The sequence below is a fragment of the Nestor notabilis genome, unplaced genomic scaffold, assembly GCF_000696875.1.
Source record: "Nestor notabilis isolate BGI_N333 unplaced genomic scaffold, ASM69687v1 scaffold24415, whole genome shotgun sequence".
Taxonomy (NCBI): Eukaryota; Metazoa; Chordata; class Aves; order Psittaciformes; family Psittacidae; genus Nestor; species Nestor notabilis.
The window spans coordinates 24,908-43,130 of record NW_009931070.1 but is presented as its reverse complement, the minus strand read 5'-3'; the positions used below and the strand labels follow the sequence as shown (position 1 = coordinate 43,130).

Genomic DNA, 18,223 nt, shown 5'->3' with positions numbered 1-18,223 from the left:
GGGACCCGGCGAGCGGCCCCCAGCGAGCGGCCGGTGCAGCTCTCAGCGGTGGGAGGGCTGGAGCAGCCGGTAGTATCCTTCTTCCCGGAACGGACCCACCTGAAGAGATGCACGGCCTGTTGTTAAACACGAGTCAGAGCCAACGCACGTCGCTGCCTGACAGACAGCCGCCCCCTCTTGCAGAAATACAAACCCAAACCCAAATGTGTAGATGCGAAAAACACAATACAGAAACATCATTCTGCTCGGGCTCATTCCACTGGGATGCTTAAATACGACAATAATTATTTGTAGCTAATAATTTCGTGTACCTGCTTGTAATACAAATTAATAGACGTGTCTCTATTCTTTTGTTAGACCCTGATGGATTTCACAGATCAGCAAATAATCCCGTGGTATGGATCAGTCGGGACTAACGCAACATCTATGAACCAAGCTGGTTTTAAGCTGTCAAGTTGTAGCATTACAGACCTAAGACCGTATAGCTAAAATATTATTTGTGCCTTTAAACATTTCAGTTTTCAATTTGTATACACAAATGTCTTTATGGAGGCTTTAATTTGTAATCCTGCTACAATTTCAAAGCTTCCGATGAAAGGCAGGTGTCCTGGGTTCAGCTACAGCAGTCATTTTTTCTCCTTCTTAGTAGCTGGTGCAGTGCTGTGTTTTTGACTTTCAGTCTGGGAACAATGCTGATAACACCGATGTTTTTAGTTGTTGCTAAGTAATGTTTACTCTAACCAAGGACTTTCTCAGTCTCATGCTTTGCCAGAGAGGAGGGGAAGCCAGGAGGAAGCAGAGGCAGGACACCTGACCCAAACTGGCCAAAGGGGTATTCCATACCACAGCACCTCATGCCCAGTATATAAACTGGGGGGAGTTACCCGGAAGGCCCAGATCGCTGCTCGGGTCGGGCTGGGTATCGGTCGGCGGGTGGTGAGCGGTTGTGTCCTTTTCCCTTGTTATTCCTCTTATCATTATTATTGGTAGCAGTAGTGGTTTGTATTATCCCTTAGTTACTGGAGAGCTGTTATCTCAACTCGTGGGAGTTACATTCCTCCAATTCTCCTCCCCATCCCTCCGGGAGCGGGGGGAGGAAGGAAAAGGGGGGGAGTGAGCGAGCAGCTGCGTGGTTCCAAGTTGCCGGCTGGGCTTGAACCACGACAGCAGGTTATGGAGAGTGAACACGTGCGTAGAAAACCACACACAAACGTGAGCACAGCTGTGCACACACACACTCACTGGTGGATTCGGAGGATGACTCTGGAGAGATGAGGAAGTGACAAGTCACCAAAGAGATTCCTCCAAAACTGAACCTTGCAAGCTGGGAAAGATTAATAACCTTAACTAGATGAACTAGAACATCTTAAGGTGCTTTTTGACCCTAACCATTCTATGACTCTAACATTTGCATTAAAAGTTATCGTAACAGCCTTAATTAGTAGTGGGGACTGACTGCGAGAAAAATATTACAGAAATGTAACTCTTCTCCAGGTGAACTAACAGTTTTTTAAGCGTTCATGTAAAACACTGGGAAAGTCTCAGATGAAAAGTGCCAGATAACCACACAGTTACAATAGCTGATGTTCCACTTGGCAGCTTAGCATACCTGCTTCGCTTGATTGTGTCTCGAAGGAGCTTTAAAAGAGGCTTAAAGGTTTACTACCGGTACAGACACTCTGGGGATCTGCGTTAAAACATGCCACTCAAACAAAACATGCCACTCAAACAAAACATGCCACTGAAAACCCAAAGCCCCCGTGGTCCAGGTGGGGATACGGCCTGGCACAAAACGTTGACACGAGTGCCAACTAGAGGTGGTTGAGGGAATATAATACACAACTCGAACATCCCCAAGCTATTCGCACATCATGCATAGTCTTTTCCAGAAGTGTTAAAAACCCCCCATGTTTATTTGTATATACCGCCTATTTTGCCATGAGATGTTTAGGCTGGTAGCCATGCTCATTTACATGTGTAAAGGTTAACTACAACAAGGACACAGGATAGTTCTGCTCAGGTACAACTAGTGTCTTTGTTTCGTCTCATAATTAATTTTTGAACCAAAAGAAGTACAGATTAGCTTTCCAACTATTTCCCTTTATCTCCTCCATCTTTAATAAATACAGGGTCCGGAATAACATCACTGACCTTGAATTACCAGCGTGGGAGAGATCCTGACAAGAAAGACTCCAAGACCACCACTCCTTTCCTGGTTTTGGTCAAGCCCTGAACCCCATTTCTTCTTTTTCTTTTTTCCTCGTTTATTTCTGGATAGCAGCATCAGGATCAGCCATTACAGAGTAACTTTGCACAACAGTCCTATGAGCCTGTAGTCACAAAGGCAGCTACAAATGCTGTCAGGAACAGCCCAACAGCTGCAGTAGTTGCCGTATCTTGCACTGCTAAAAACACACAGCATGAAATTTCATCAATCAGGTTGTAATTAAGATCCAGTACAAGAAAGACAGGTTATGTTTTCCATCTTTACTGTCCTTTTCATCCTCAAGTGTGTTTACAGATAGCCTTTAGATGAGGAAATGGATGTTTCTTAATTTAAAAAGACATTAAATGAAGAAGGCTCACATATAACGTATTGCTTTTTAGCACTTTCCCCTCTTTTATGTATATTAACAGGCTTAATCTGGCTTTAGCACTGATTACTTTTTCTGATATAAAGTAAACTGAAGTTCCTGTATTCAACATCCTTTTAAATATGGGAAGGAGGGAGATCATTTAGAACATTTGGTTCTCTTAAACTATGCATTCCATCAAAGTTATTACACCATTACCACAGTATCAGACACCTCTGTTTAATACCATTATTCTACTTGGACTTGTAAGAAATTTTTACTTTTTTTGTTTCCAAAATACTTCTACTAGTAAGATCTAGAATGGAAGGACTAGCGGGTAACATATCTGCTACAGATTTCTTATGTTTTCAAGTCTTCTTGGAATTAAAACCACAGAGAACGCTTGTGTTCAGCCCTGAAGTGGTCAGGCAGTTGCACTAGGTGGTCATTATAGGTCCCTGAAGTAATGTTCTATTACATCAGAGAATCAGAAACAAAATTACTACATTTGAATAGCTATACATTAAATTTCTGATTGAAAACTACTATTCATACAACAGCAAGGGAAATTAGGATATACTTATCTTCTTCCCCCCTCCCCCTGCCAGCATAAGGGTGGTGGTGGTGAAATCACACACACTGCAGAGTCTGGTTTGCCTACTTTAAATAGTTCAGGTTTGAACAACAAAGACTATATCCTCCCATTTTCTAGAATGACATAATGTTGCATATAAAAAATACAGTATTCTATTGCTGAGATTCTGCCCTATGTTGAATGTGTATTTATGATGAGACTCTACAGAGTCAGAGCATGTGAGATCATAACTATAAACACATGTACTTAATAACTAAAGGCTAGAACAATCCCAATTCTAATTCATTTTGAATATACACATCACCTGACTTTTTGTTCTTCTAACCTGACAGATAATTAGCATTTAAAATGTTAATATTTTGTTATAAAGACAATTTATTAATTATTCATTACATCTTGGGAAACTCTCAATTACGCTTTTATTCCAACACAGAACAACAATTCACAAGCAAGCTTTACTGCAGATTTAATTGAATTCATCAGTTAACAGAATTCAATATAGTTCATTGTATTAAATGAAGTGAGGAAGTGTGATTTAACCCTTGGTGGTATCCCAAGAGAGACCCCATTCAGAAGTGTACAGAAGCACTTCCAGAATTTTTTACTCATCTGGACCTGCTTCCACAATTAAGTCTGTATGTCACATACTTTATACTGTATCACAAAGTAAAGCCTTACAGGAGCATTTATTCATGCATGATCCTCAGCCCATGGGTTGATATTGACACAACCCAAAGAACAGTAAGAGAAAATAGATTTGTTGTGCCAAAGGATTGTTTGCTTCCTTACCTTGTACATATGTAGGTGACATGAACAGCCTTTGCTTCAGCCAACACAGCCAAGCCTGGAAGATCATACTTCAGGAGAGATTTGTGTAACTGTATGTCTAAATTATGGCAAGATTAGTTTAAAATCCATAGCTCTGGGACAAAGGCACTGTTTCCAGCATGGTAGGCTGGCAATCTTTTGATTGTCATATTCGTAGGCTGGGCATTTTCCCCAAGGAAAACAATCACTCCAGTGTCCAGGCACCTTTGTTTTGCCATGTAACAGTAAACCAAAGCATTCAGTAGCTGCAGAGCATGTTCTGCCTGTGATGTGACCAAGTGAAGAGTTTGTAGAATAGCAGTGCTAGGAGTGTTATGGCTAGTGGAGAAATTTGGAAGTATTAAATGCTTATTATAAGAGCTTATATACAATAAGGGAGAGCTAAAGGCTTAACAAATGTATTCATTTATGTAACTTGAAAACTTCCTTTTCTGTACCTGCAAAGTCTATGATTTAGCATCTACAAATCCAGATGAGACAGTAGAAACATATTTTATTAGTATTTAGATAAGGAATATCTTTTTGAATTGACAGTCTATCTTTTGTTCTAGCACCTTTCACAGTACCAAAGAAAGGACTAATGAGACACTAGATTTGAAATGTTAGAAAAGGGGGTTTATTTTTAGTTTATGTTTCTGTTCAATTTCAGTATTTATCATAAGAGTTCTTCAGCTCTCAAGCAAAGGATTATTTGCCAACTGTTTATAAAAGCTCTATTTTATAATGCTAAACTAGTAGCACCAGAAACATTTAAAAGTACTTCCCGTCAATCCATCTTTTGGAGCTGAACTAAGAATGACACATGTAGTGAAACACAGACTTTTGGGAGCCTGTAAACTCAAATGTAATAATTAGCCCCAAACCAAAACAGTAACAGAAAGAAATGTTACATGTGCAAAGTAAATATTTTTTGTATCTCTATGGAGCTTTTCACTGAATACACTAGACAGCAGAGTAAGCAAACATAGTTAATATATAGCATTCCCTGAAATAATTTGTTAGTTGAGAGATAATACCTTAATGAAGAAACCCATCTTTCCTATTCTCTTCTGAGTTCTTACCTACTTGCACCATTTGCCTTCCACAAAGATCAGTCTCCTAGTAGGAAACTCATTAAGGCTGTTTTTTTAGGAAAGGGGCAGAAAAAGCCAACACAGCTGCATGCAGTGAGATCACATTTATCTCACTGGGGCTGAATTCTTTTACTATAGTCACCTCCCTTCTGTGCAATGTTTCCCAGATTTCAACAATCAAGTCAGATTCAAAATTATTTGTAAAATATATGAAATCCTTTACTTACCCAGTTACAGATGAACATTTAACATTACACTCTGGATTCCACAATATTGGAATTATTATGCATTTTGGTATGCATATTTTGGTGTGGCTGTTCTTCCTAATGGGACTGTCCAGTCCTGTAAGCAATATGATGAAAACTAAAGATGGAACTAAATACAACTGGAAAAGAATTAATTCAAGTCCTCTTGATTTCACAGCATCAGTAACAAAGGTAATCAGCTACTGGAGAAACTCACGAAACAGAGAGATTTTCAGGACATTAGCCTTAAAATTCAAAGTTGGATGATTCTCTAAGAAGTATCTTATTTGTAATCCAAAGTCATAAGCCTTAATCTGGAACATACCGCAGTTTTAACATCAGCTATAATAATGACTTGAAAGTTACTGAAGTGTATTTGACTTGGAGTCCACGAAGTGTATTTGATATTTTGTTTTCACACATCCATTTTTAACACTAGTAATGCAAGAAAGCTTTTCCTTTAACATCGTTGTTGAATAAATCTGGGGAAACTTTCCAAATGAAAAGAAAAATATCTTATTTAGAAGCACCTAAAATGCTATTAATGGATTTTCAGTATATAGCAAAGTCCAGAGCCTACCAACTTTAAGACTGCACAGAAGGAAATACGGTAAAATACAGATTTCAAATTATTTGGACAGCTCAAATATTTCACCAGATGGTCTCAGTGAAAATGTGATTTTAAAAGACTCTTTCATCACCTGTTGATAAACATTTTCACTTGCTTTAGTGGTATTTTGTACTCTAAGAAAATCTGGGTTTAACTCTGCTAAAGAGCCACCATCCTGGAAGCTGTGCCCAACTAGTACATATTTTATCTGTATGTAATATTCCAAAAGATGTTGCATTACAGTCCAGTATGACAGCAGGCTGATGGACACACATATTGAAAACCCTTTAACAGTCCAGGGAAGGTAATTCTTTACAGAGTCTTGCCAGAAGCTACAGTGATTTTTAATTTTGGACTTTTGCTCTACAAATATGAGAGAAAGAAGAGCACTGAATTATTTTATTTCAGTAAGCTTCTGAAGCTCCTGCAATCACTTTTTTCTCTCGCAATACATATGCATGTGTGTGCACATACATATGTGCTCCCATAATGTGACTGAAACTGGGAAGTTACTGTTTTCCCATTTGCTGACGCCTGAAATACTTTTAACAATTCCATTTGAGTTACCATTTGGTATCTGCTGCCCCACTGTGGCTGAAAACACCTACAGCAGGCACAAATTTTTCTGCCTGCAAAAGCAAGTAATTAAAAGCAATAAAAAGAGAAAAAATTCGCATGACTACTGTACAGAAATAGAGTCACATTCATAAATAACAGATGGGAACTGGAACATTGAATTCTACAGTATAGTTTATGCCCGTATGTAGGAGGAAGGATGAGTATGAAATAAAACAAGCATAGAAACAAAATAATAAGCAAATACAGAAAATGCCTGAAGATATAATTGGAATAACAGAATTTAAGTGCTTTGTGACACAAAAATTAATACTCTTCCAAGTTATTTTCAAAAATCTGGAATTGCAAGCCCACATTATGTGGAAAGCCCCTAAAGTTGGCTAGCCAAGAAATAAAAATGTGAGCAACCTATCCCTAAGTGGAGGTCTGCCTGAAATGCTGCTGCACTCAGAAAAGCTTACCAGAACAACTGGCAGTGGCACTAATACCTTTAGGGGTAAAAACATTGTCTGAAACTCACTACAGAATTCAGTTACTGTGCTGTGGAAGTTAAATCAGATTTACTTCTTCCTACCTGAAATGCAACTACAACAGTGCTCTATGTCCACTTATTTTTCTTTCTGAAAATCGAAGTTAAGACTAGATGTTAAAGTATTACCTGGATAGACGGCACACCTCCTTCAGCTTAGCTTTGGAAGAAGTCATTTACAGTCTCATGATTTTTTGGTTTTAGCAACAAGTAGACCAGAGTGACTTTTTTGTCAATAATTATTTATAAACATAGGAATTGAAATCAGGATTCAGAAATGCCAGTAAGCTAATGATCATTTAGAGATGAGGAAGAACATTTTGGCATTGTACCAAATAACACATTCTAACAAAACAGGTGTTACAGGTTTACAAACTACATTTTCTATTGATACTTTCATTTTACTAGAAGTGTTTTAGACTGAGAAGGCAACATGAAAACCAATCAAGCCACCAAGCCAGAAAACCAAACATACTGTCTTTTGATGAACATTATTTAGTGGCTTTTTATTAAACAAACACCTCCCACCTCCCCCCCCCCAAAACAAAAAAAATCCACAAAAACCCCCTAAACCAGACAAATCCAACACTGTCTCCACTTTCACAGCTATGTATATACTTGGTACTCTATGCCAACCACAGAAAACTCCCTATTGATACAGGCTACAAGACAAAATAGGGTACCTACCCTTCTGACCCCACCTCACTTGAACACATCACATCTCAAGCCACAGGCTCTTTTGCAAGGTGAGGGATGGTCTCACTAAGCTTCAACTACATTAATCAGATCCAGGCTGGTTTTAGCACCAGCAGTTGTTTCCTACCGGCTACAAGTGCTATTGGCAACAGTCGACAATGTGGCGAGCGTCCAAATACTTCAGAAAACTAAGTCACTTGGGCTAATGCCCAAGACAGTTCACCTATTGATGCCTTCCATAGCTGTTATCATTGCTCCCTCACCCTCCTTACTTTTCTTCTCCTCAATTGTTTTCTTCCAAATTAATAAGCACATTGAAAAGCAAACCAACATAATGAATTTACGATGGAGGACTCAAGAGTGTCCACAGGTAGAGCATGAAGGGATGAGTGGGTTGAAAAAGGCCTAAAAAGTGAGCAAACATGTCAGATAGGAGTATCTGTTTCTAGTCACTGTATTATACCTATATTAGGATTGAAAATGCAATAGTAATCTTAAGGCTACTGGTCACTTTTCTCAAATCACACAGCAGCTCTGGGTCTGCCATGCACAGTACGGATACTGTATACACTGAAGAAAGGGTCACACACACACCTATACAGAGGGCAAGTTTCTAGCACAGCTGAAGATACAGTGCATAATTTTCCATTCCCCTTTTCATGCACCTCCAAAATTAACAGATTTATTTTATTTTTGAAGAGGAAGAGAAGTGAAAGAAGTGTGAGTATCCTTATAGGAATCCGTGATGTATTTAGCAGTGGCATATATCTGTGCATAAGACTAACAATTGACATCCTTTGTTATAACCACTGTGAACGCTGAGGGTAACCACACAGGTGGTATCTTTATTTCACAAGATTAAAGATACAGTACAAAATGAATCTGTACATCTTTCTATTAACAGAATTTGTTTACACAAATATATTACATTTGACCAGCCTTTATACTGATTTTAAATACAAAATAAATTTACAAAACTCCTAACAAGACCCTTTAAAGAACTGCAGCTGATAAAAACAAAGGGCTCCCCCCAATAGTCTCTATTTGCCATATGCATTTGCAGTAGTTCAAATCAAACTAAATCTTTTTAGTTTAATATTCTCTGAAACAAAAATAGAATTTCAGTTCATTGTTGCCTATTGAAAAAGGAAGCAACTTGCAGAGGTGTGTTCCCCTTTTATAGGCCAAAACTAGCATATAATAGGTGGAAATTAGATAATGCATAGTCTTAAAAGTCCTTTCACAATCCATGTTTTAATGTTCTCCAAAAAAGAATAACATCTGATAGCTGGGTGTTTTTGGTTTTGTTTTTTCTTAGTAAGAGCAGATGACTTATGGAAGATGACTAAAATGTGAGTAAAACTGTCTCATAACAGTTTTATTGGGATGTTTGTATCAAAAGCCTTGTCTTCTATTGCATTGTCCCATGATAGACAATATAAAGCAAAAAACCAAAGAAACAAAAGTATTTCAGCAGACAGCTCTGGGGCAGGTTTCAGAGTGATGAACTACAATCCTGTTTTCTCAACAGTTCAGTGTTTTTTATAACCAGCAAGTGTGTTTGATTAATAATTTGAGATGATTTGAGATGCAGAACATTTTCCCCACATCTTTCCACAGTTGTCCTACATATAAAACTCCCACTGACAACAGTTACTGCTCTGTAACTATTTCACATTCTCTGTGCAAGGAAAGAAGAACATGCGTCCAAGAAGGTCAAATAGGCAAGCTTTGGCCTACATTACTACAGACAAAGAATACAATTTTTCCATTCAAAGCAAGCTGAACATAACCAGAAAGGCTTCTCTTAAATCAAGTTTCTCTTCTAAAACACTTCTGCATATAAACTGCAAGACAACCTGTGTGCTACCAAAAGGGAGTAAGTTCTTCACTGCAGTAAACTGAGCAACCCAGCTCCTTTAGGAAAAAAGCTGCTTGATGAATTGAGTGCACAACAAGAAACATATTGCTAGTAAGAGTTAACTACCCTCAAATGCAAGTTTCAGAACAGAGTAGCAAGGGATTGTCACAAAAACTTAAGCCATGTGGGAGATAACTGATTTGAACTTATTCTTTAATCCCTGAGTTAACTCACCATTACTTATGGTAAGTACCTTTCTACTACTACCACTTCATTCAAATGAATGTCATCTGAAAAAGTTAGTGGTAATAATTTGGTGGAAGGGAAAAAAGCAGGAGAAAGACTTCCTTATTGCTTCTTCAAAAGGCAGTTCTTTAAAGTGAAATAACTTGCTGATCTTCAATCATTTTCTTCTGCCGATTTCTTGGATGTAAAAATGCATCAGGTTCAGTGAAAGTCAGCTATAAGACTGTCACATAGCAGCAATGATTAGAGATTCTCATGCAAATAGGATAGAGCTTTTATAATTTAGTTCTAGTAGATCAAACCACCAAAACATTTTAATAATGCAGTAACAAAATTGTTAAATGTCCTAAGAGACCAATACCAATGAACCAATGTTATTTAACTGAAAAGTATTTTCCATATAATCTTTAATTTATTCATGCCAAGCTAAAAAAAGCTATTAAGTGACAGAGGCAAAAATACTTCAGAGGGAGTGTTCAGAAATCACACATTTTAGAAACGCACCTGGGGAGTGCTGTACACTTTAGACACCAGATTTAAGTTCAATACTGTTCCATCTGCTAATGATGATTAAAACTGAACAAGACATTCTTCTATCACATGCTGCAACCCTCCAAACTAAAATGAAAGATTTGTCTTCACATAACCAGTATAAGCATTTTGAAGTATTGAGAAGTTCTACCTATACTTTAATACTAGTCATCCATGACATTTCAGTTTACAAAAGTCTGTATTGCTTATCTCCTTTCGCAAACTACCGATCTACTGTGCAACAGTCTCCTTGCAAATGTACTAAGTATGAAATCATAACAAAATCTCAATTCTAAATAAAGTAAACTGCTCTGTTGCTGTGCCAATTTTTTTTTCCACTGGAAAAAAATTTGCATGAAAGGAAGCCCTTAATCCTTTAAGCACAACAGGTTTTTTCATAAAGCAGCTAAAGCCTCCTCATTTTCATTTGTATTTCATTTAGCTTTAAGACAGTATAGAGGATTTAATGCTAGTACAGAAACAAGTATTTCACTGCCATTGGTAAATAAGAATAGAAATGTCTTAATTTCTTGCCTCTAAGATACTCCCTACTGCTTCGCACCCCTAAATCCTGAAACTATAATCCAATGAAAATCCTTACTAAGTGAAGATTCCATTTGCAGTCCAAAAACATCAGTCCACAGGTTGTGTTCTTTACACTTATTAAAAGGCCTTTGCCCTGACCTGGCGACATCAGGAAGCCATAAACCATTAGTCATCTTTCTCTTTGGGTTTTCTTGTTAGAAGGGATCCTCCAGATGGCACAGCCACATGTTATTTTGACTTTCTCATGTATGCCAGGTACAAGAGTTAGAGACAGCCAGAGCACTGATGTAATCTAACACAATTTTTATCAGTCAGCCAAACTTTGGAGTAGCTTCACTGGCATTTAGTAAAGATCTTTGGGGCCCTTTTTTGTAGATGCATTAAACAGATGCATTCATGAGATACCACATCTTTCCTTAGTGCAGGTAACTTACAGGATTGTTGAAAATTAAATACAAAACTTCCACCTCTAAACCCAAACAAAAACGTAAGCTAACTCACAGATCTCTGGCTCTGTCCTTTCTTCAGTGTCCACAATAATACTGGTGCTTTCTGCAACCTAGACTCAGCCTCTTTGTAAGAGCAAATTTAAATAATTTAGGAACATTACCAATTTGGTTTTACGTTTTAAAGTATTGCCAAGTATGCAGGCTCCAAAAAAGTTCTAGAAGGATGCAAGATCTGGGCACCATGTGGATAGTTTTCAACTGATGAGTTTTACAGACCTAATCTGTCCCAGTCTGCCTCCTGGGCTACATACTGTCTGCTGAGAACTGTCTAGTCTAGTCTAAGGGGAACAGAGGAAAATAGTCAAGACAAAGCACAAATAGAGAGCGGTATGTTTGCTGGCTAGTTTTACAGAGTTTATAAATAATCCATGTTAAACCACCCAAGGCAGCATAAAAGACCAAAGTGTAGGAAATATTAAGAAAATGAAATAAAGATTGTAGAAATACTTGGGATGGAGATCAGAATATAAATTCATACAGCTCTAGTCTTTTTAGAGTTTTGGTATCATTCAGCTTCTTGGGACTTAAATTGGCCATAAAATTGTTATTACTTTTATAGAGGGCAACTGCTATCGAATAGGCAAAAGCCTTCCATTGCTAGCCTTCTGCTATCTCTAGGAGATGAAAATGACTCTGAATAAAGAGGAACTAGATACAGCAGGCAACAATTTTGTAGTAGCACTCTTGTGTTTCCATGAAAAAGCCATAGTGTTATTCCATTGGCACTGAAATAACATTCGAATCAGTTTCAATAGAATTTTCTTATCCCTGAAAAAAGGCAACATTCTAAGCAGCTTTCAGACCTTTTTTTTTTTCCTCAACTTCTTTGCGCCTCTTTTGGGGGAGGGACCATTGATCCAAAGTCCTAAATCACAATGAAAATTGTTCCTTTTGCAAAAATCCAGTTCTTTCACTGAGGCTTTTGTTGCTATTGTGGTGGTTGATGCTCTGGTGGTGGCTCTTGTTGAGGCACAGCTGGCCGCAGTCCTGCTGGTCTGGGAATTGCCTGATGTTGCCTTTGTCTGTAAGCTATAATTGTTCCCAGAAGCAAGGCGATGATGGTCATAAGGTAAAGATCCCACTCAGGCCCCAGCAGCTGGTCCATATCAACATGTGAGAATATCTCCCTTATCTAGGAAACAAGAAGTCCACATCATCATATCAGAGAGCAAGAATGAGAATTTAGTTTGATTTCAAATTTGACTTTAACATTTTTTCATGTACAAGTACCAGCTGCTATCTGCTTAACTTTGTTAGCAGATAATCATGGATAAGAACAGTGAAACAGGTTAGGGAAATTCTCGTCAAGGGAAGAATAGCTGTGCACATTTCAGTTTCACACAGTTGCACAAATAAGAAATAGGAATCACAGGTTCAGTAACCTTCTTAGCACACAACACCACAAAACACATCTAAACTTTTCAGAAGGCTCAACTTAAACTTCTACTTAAGTAAGATTACAAGTCAAGCTTATTTTAAAATGGAAAACATATCTGTTATTTTTTCTTTTAATTCTGCATAACTTACATTGATTTCTCGTACATACTGCAAGGAATAAATCACTCTAAGCTTGCAAAGTGCTAGGAAGACTGGAACCTGAGCATCTGGGCTTGCTTCAGCTGCCATGTCATAAAATCGTTTTGCAAGATGGAGATCCTAAAGTTAAGAAAACACAAAGCTCAATTTTGAAAAACTTGAAAAAATAACCATAAAATGTAGAGCTTTTACTATAAGCTATTGTATACTGTCATTTGAATGCAAGGTATTCGGTCAAGTTAAACATCCATTCAGTAAAATTACTCCTTTTTTGAGGGATGTTCACCTTTGACTAGACAAGTAAAGGGAAGCTTTGAGCTGATGCTAGAATTGAAGCTCACAAACAGATTAGTATTCACATATTCAACCCATGCCCTGTAAACTAAGGCACATATTTAGGCAACTGTGGTACACTGTATCATCTCCAACATCACACCAAACATGAAAGAGCACAAGCCATCCCAGTTATACTACAGTATGCCTGCTGCATAGCGCAGCTTCCAACCATTTCTGCATGTACTCCTAAATTAGATTTCGCTCCTTATCCAAAATAGACATAACTTGCATTTGTGAGGGCAGCCTGGCAAAAGCATGAGCACAAACTTTAGGAAGAACTTAAATTAGTGTTCTCTTCTGTGGTAGTTGGAACAAGAAGGTAACTGTAGGAAGAACACAGGATACATATACCTGAATGGTTTAACTTTCCTTGTTTGGGGTTTTACTGGCTTCGCTTCAGATACATACTGTGCAATGTTCTGACATCTGGATATAAATTGCCTATTCATGCAGTGATGTGAAGGGCAGGCCTGTGGAAGACTTAACCTCTAGAACTGTTCCAAGTTGGACACTTAATAGAAATCTCCAGGGCTTCATGCCATGTATTCATTTTATAATTTTATTGTGATTATGAAATACCATAAAGATTTTCTGGTCACTGATACAGTAAAGCTTAGTTCCGTAACATATGTGGAAATAACAGTATGAAAATCACATTATGTGAATGAGATGTACTACAATTTTAGAATTTGAATTCAATAAAACAACTTTGAATAATCCTTGAGCCTGGAAAGACTATCTTCCGTACAACTGTTTAAAAGAATTTCCTTATCTCTGTCATATTGTGGTAGTATAAGTGTAGAAGCAGAATCATGGCTTAGTTTCATTTCTAATTAGCAAGCACTTCATTCTGCTTATACACTCTTCACTCTCACTTGACAGTGAGTACTGTTGGAATCTGAGCTTTAACACACAAATGGCACTGAAATACCATGCCAAATCTTAAGAGAAGGCCATGAGAAAATTAAATTGTTCTTGTTTTGAGCAGTACATGGAAACAGTCTCCATTCCAACATGCAGGCTCAGGAACTGGACAACCTGAAATCTCACACGTGTACACTGGTTACACACTTCATAGATTGAAGAGAGTGTAACAGTGTACATGTGTGAGATTCCTGAAAGGGCTTAATATTTGGCATTGACCTGGCATGAGTCTGAAAACCAACTATGTACAGGAAATATAGCATAGAATACTGTATGCATAGCATAGAATGAATGTAAGAAAGACTATCTATTCAGTACATAAAGAGAGAATAAGGTAAAAGCTGTTTGGAAAAAAAAACAACAATCAAACAAAACCCAGGAAGAAATACCATATTGATTCAGGATTAACCAGAATAGTGACCCAAATGGAAATTGTGCAGGCCACCTTATTGGATCATTCTCCCTACCATTAGAGGGCTGCAGTCTTAATGATGTAGACACTGGGAGGGAGTAAGAGTACACATCCTTGCCTTTGACAGACTAAATCCCAACTGGTTAGATACCATAGTGCTAAAAATCTTTGTGTGTCCTTTCCAGAGGTGTCTAGCGGAAGAACAGACTTCAGTGGTACACGTCACCTGCTTCATCAGAAAGCATGATTTTATTTTTTTTTTTTAACCTGTCAGTCATTTGGTGCTCAAAATTCAACAGTTTCCATTCTGGGAAAGGGAAGACAAATATTCTTTTGTTTCACTCAAAATTCAGTCCTAGCCTTTTTCAGAATATCCTAAGCCCAGCCCTAGTCTTACCTAGTTAGCCCCACATCTCCATCCTCTCATCTTACAGTTGTAGAGTTTTAGGATGCAGCAAGTGAAGACATTATACATCCAGAATTACCAAGTCTGGTTTTATACATGGAACTTCCTTGCTTAAACATTCTCAGTGCTTCTTTCCTATATTTGTATTAACTATCACCACGCCAGTTCAACTCTTCCTTCAATAGTGGATCTTTATGAGGAAGGTATTATCTGCATAAAGCAAGGCTGCACATGCTCATCATGAGCCCTTGTATACTCATTTCAGCTATCTATGTGTAGCCATCTCTGCCTCAGGTTGGAGAATACTCTATGCAAATACAGCATTAGGACTCAGGTTTCTCAAATTCTTCACAGTTGAACTGAATGTTATGTAATAGTATTCTCAAAATTTTATTACGTGCTCTAAATTGGGCTGTTTTCAAGGCAGAAGCAAAAGAAATAAAAAAGTCCATGTCTGAAAGGTTTTTTTTTTTCTTTAAGAAGAAAAACTGTAGCACTGTTGCTTTTAGCTGCAGGCTCTTTTTCAGAAATTAACTAATTTTGAGGACTTAGTTAAAACCAGAAAAGAGCCCTAAAATAAAAACTGAAGATAAGCTTTAGAAAGAATGCTGTTTGTGTACTGTATTGTCACTTTCACAGCTAGGTCAGTAAGGAGTTTTCAAATGTTGATTGCTTGGTGCTCCCAAAGTAACAATATTGACCTTAAGACTTGCCCTTCACTGTTCTGACCTTTTGCCATGAATTTAGGAGAAAATCAACAACAATTGGTCTTCCAAGAGACCAACAGAATACTTAAAAGGTACATACCTACACAAAAAAACGAATGTTAAAGGTCACTGGAAATAAGGAAAATGAGACCACTTTTTACACTTTCACGTAATCCAGAAGATACTGCTAAATACATACATAAATTGCATGCCTTAATCGCACATTAAAGTAAGGTAGGCTGCTCAGAATTAGTATGCAATTATTAAGTACATTATTTTGACTCACACAAAAACGTAATGCTGTGGATTCCATAAGTTTCACTTAACTCCTGGACGGTGATGCACTATTAGGCTTCCTAAGAGAACCAGATACACTGCCTTCTTTTAGGCAATATAGTCTGTAAACCGAATTGTGGCCTAGCCTAATTTCAAAAACCGTAGCTAATAATCACATTGTTCTTGGTGCTTACGGTTTGTTACCTGAAGATGCACAGAACTTGTTTTCAAAATGTCATGGTAGAGAACAAATTAACCAGTGTTTTGGACGATGAGAACAATCTTGTGCCAAAATACTCTGAACCTGGAAATTATCTGCATTCATTTCATTACACTTCAAAGTCTGGAAAGTATTACTCAAGCATATGGCACTCTTTTTGCCAATCCTCACAATCTTGGGTAAAGAGTTTTTTCCCTGTCTATGCCTCATTTCTTCACATAGGCAAGTGTGAAGTGGATATTATTCTCCATTTGCTATAGGAGGATGTATTGGGAGACATGCTAATTCCTACTAAGTGGTTACACAGTGCACAAAGCCCAGTAGTGGTTATGGACTTAATCTAATATTAGTAAATGCACTGTAATGAAGCAGACTATCAGCCTACAACTTACCTGCTTGATGCCCAATCCCTTCTCATGCATGTAGCCCAGATTAAACATTGCTTGAGCACTGTGCTGTTGCTCTGATGCCAGTCGATAGTGAATAAATGCAGTTTCATAATCAACATCAGTACCAAACCCATAAAAATGGTAATCTCCGAGTTTAATTCTTGCAACAGTATATCCTACAAATCAAGAAACAACAAAAAAGATCAAATAGCTAGGCAAAGAAAGCCTTGTTAGTTTCATAGGAAGCTGCAATAAGGGCTTTAGTATTACTTTTCACAGTTTCCACAAATTGTCTCCCTTTTCCTTCTCTCACAGACAGTTTGGTTTTGTTGTGTTATTTTTAGTTTAGCTAACCAGAACACAACTGATTTTTATTTTCAGGGAAGTCTTTTCCCCAGTAATCCTACTAATATTTTTATTGTTATTTAGTGGCATCAGTTGAAAAACTATGTCATGTTTTTCAGTCACTTATTATAGAAAAGCTTCTGATTTACTATATGGTCAGTAAGGGCTCCATCTCTGTTTTTGAAACAGACGCACTTAAAACTTGAAAAATAAAGTCTTTCAACATCATTTAGAAATTGAATACTTAACCATTCCATTCTCTCAATTTCTAACTTCTTACTAAATGCCAAGTAGGTCTGAAGAATTGCAGACAAAACTCTTTCGCTCCATTTACATGATGCACTTGCTCATAAGTAAAAAGCTAGTAGACAGACACTAAGGAAGATGCACCTATATGAAAGTTAGAGACCTCACACTGAAATATTTTATGATTAAGTTTAGTTTTACTTAGTTTAGGATAGGATCACAAGCACCAGAGTTTAAACTTGGGGTTGTTGGATATCAAGACTGCATTCTTCCTGACTGAGCTTTGCTTGCTTTGAATAAGAAATTGCATATGACAAGTACCAAAATCCTGAAGAGTGCTTTGTATCTATTTTCCAAGTGGATTTATTTTTAGAAAAATCAGTGTAAACATTTGTAATGCTGTTTAACACTGCTCTATAATTCTACATGGAACAGCAAAAGAAACACGTTGTACAGCTGTGTTTTAGTCCCTTTAATCTTCAGTATCTCAGAATAGCTCAGAACTGCAGGCATATTGCAATGGCATTATAGCTTAGAGTAGAACAAAGAACAGCAACTACCCTGTGTCAAATATAACTGATGTTGAAGAGAAGAAGGCAAGCTTTCCCTCCCTCCCCATTTCATAAAAACCATGAAAACAAACATTAATGGCTCTACTAAAAATAAAATAATTGGAATTGTGAGGTACGGACATACCTTGAGAAGCCGCTCTATTCCAGTGAAGCAAAGCTCGAGGATAGGTTTCATTTTCTTCTACTATGCTAGCTTCTTCTAGAGGAGAAAGTAATTCAATTAAATAGGAGCATGGTATATGCACACAATACCCACAAAAAAAAAAAAAGACCAAACAAAAAACCACAACCATGCTTATAGTCAGTCTGCTGAAATGAATGAAAAACTTGAAGTCATCTGTGCTATAGCACTCTTTCATTTATGTGATCTTTCCATGTATCTGCCCACAAAAGAGCCAGGAACACACTGTATTATTTCTCCCTGAAATATTCCTTA

The 18,223-nt window shown here is 37.6% G+C and overlaps 1 protein-coding gene across 1 annotated transcript in view; it reads right to left on the bottom strand.

Moving 5' to 3' along the window:
* Positions 1-12,206: 12,206 nt before the first annotated feature.
* SEL1L (sel-1 suppressor of lin-12-like (C. elegans)) overlaps positions 12,207-18,223 on the bottom strand; it is a gene marked incomplete at its 5' end in the record, with an annotated part of 23,941 nt that continues 17,924 nt past the window's right edge. The window contains 4 exons of the mRNA XM_010015708.1: positions 12,207-12,550; positions 12,946-13,074; positions 16,628-16,800; positions 17,912-17,986. Of these exons, the coding sequence (XP_010014010.1) occupies positions 12,347-12,550; positions 12,946-13,074; positions 16,628-16,800; positions 17,912-17,986 (581 nt within the window). The remainder of the gene's footprint in view (positions 12,551-12,945; positions 13,075-16,627; positions 16,801-17,911; positions 17,987-18,223) is intronic.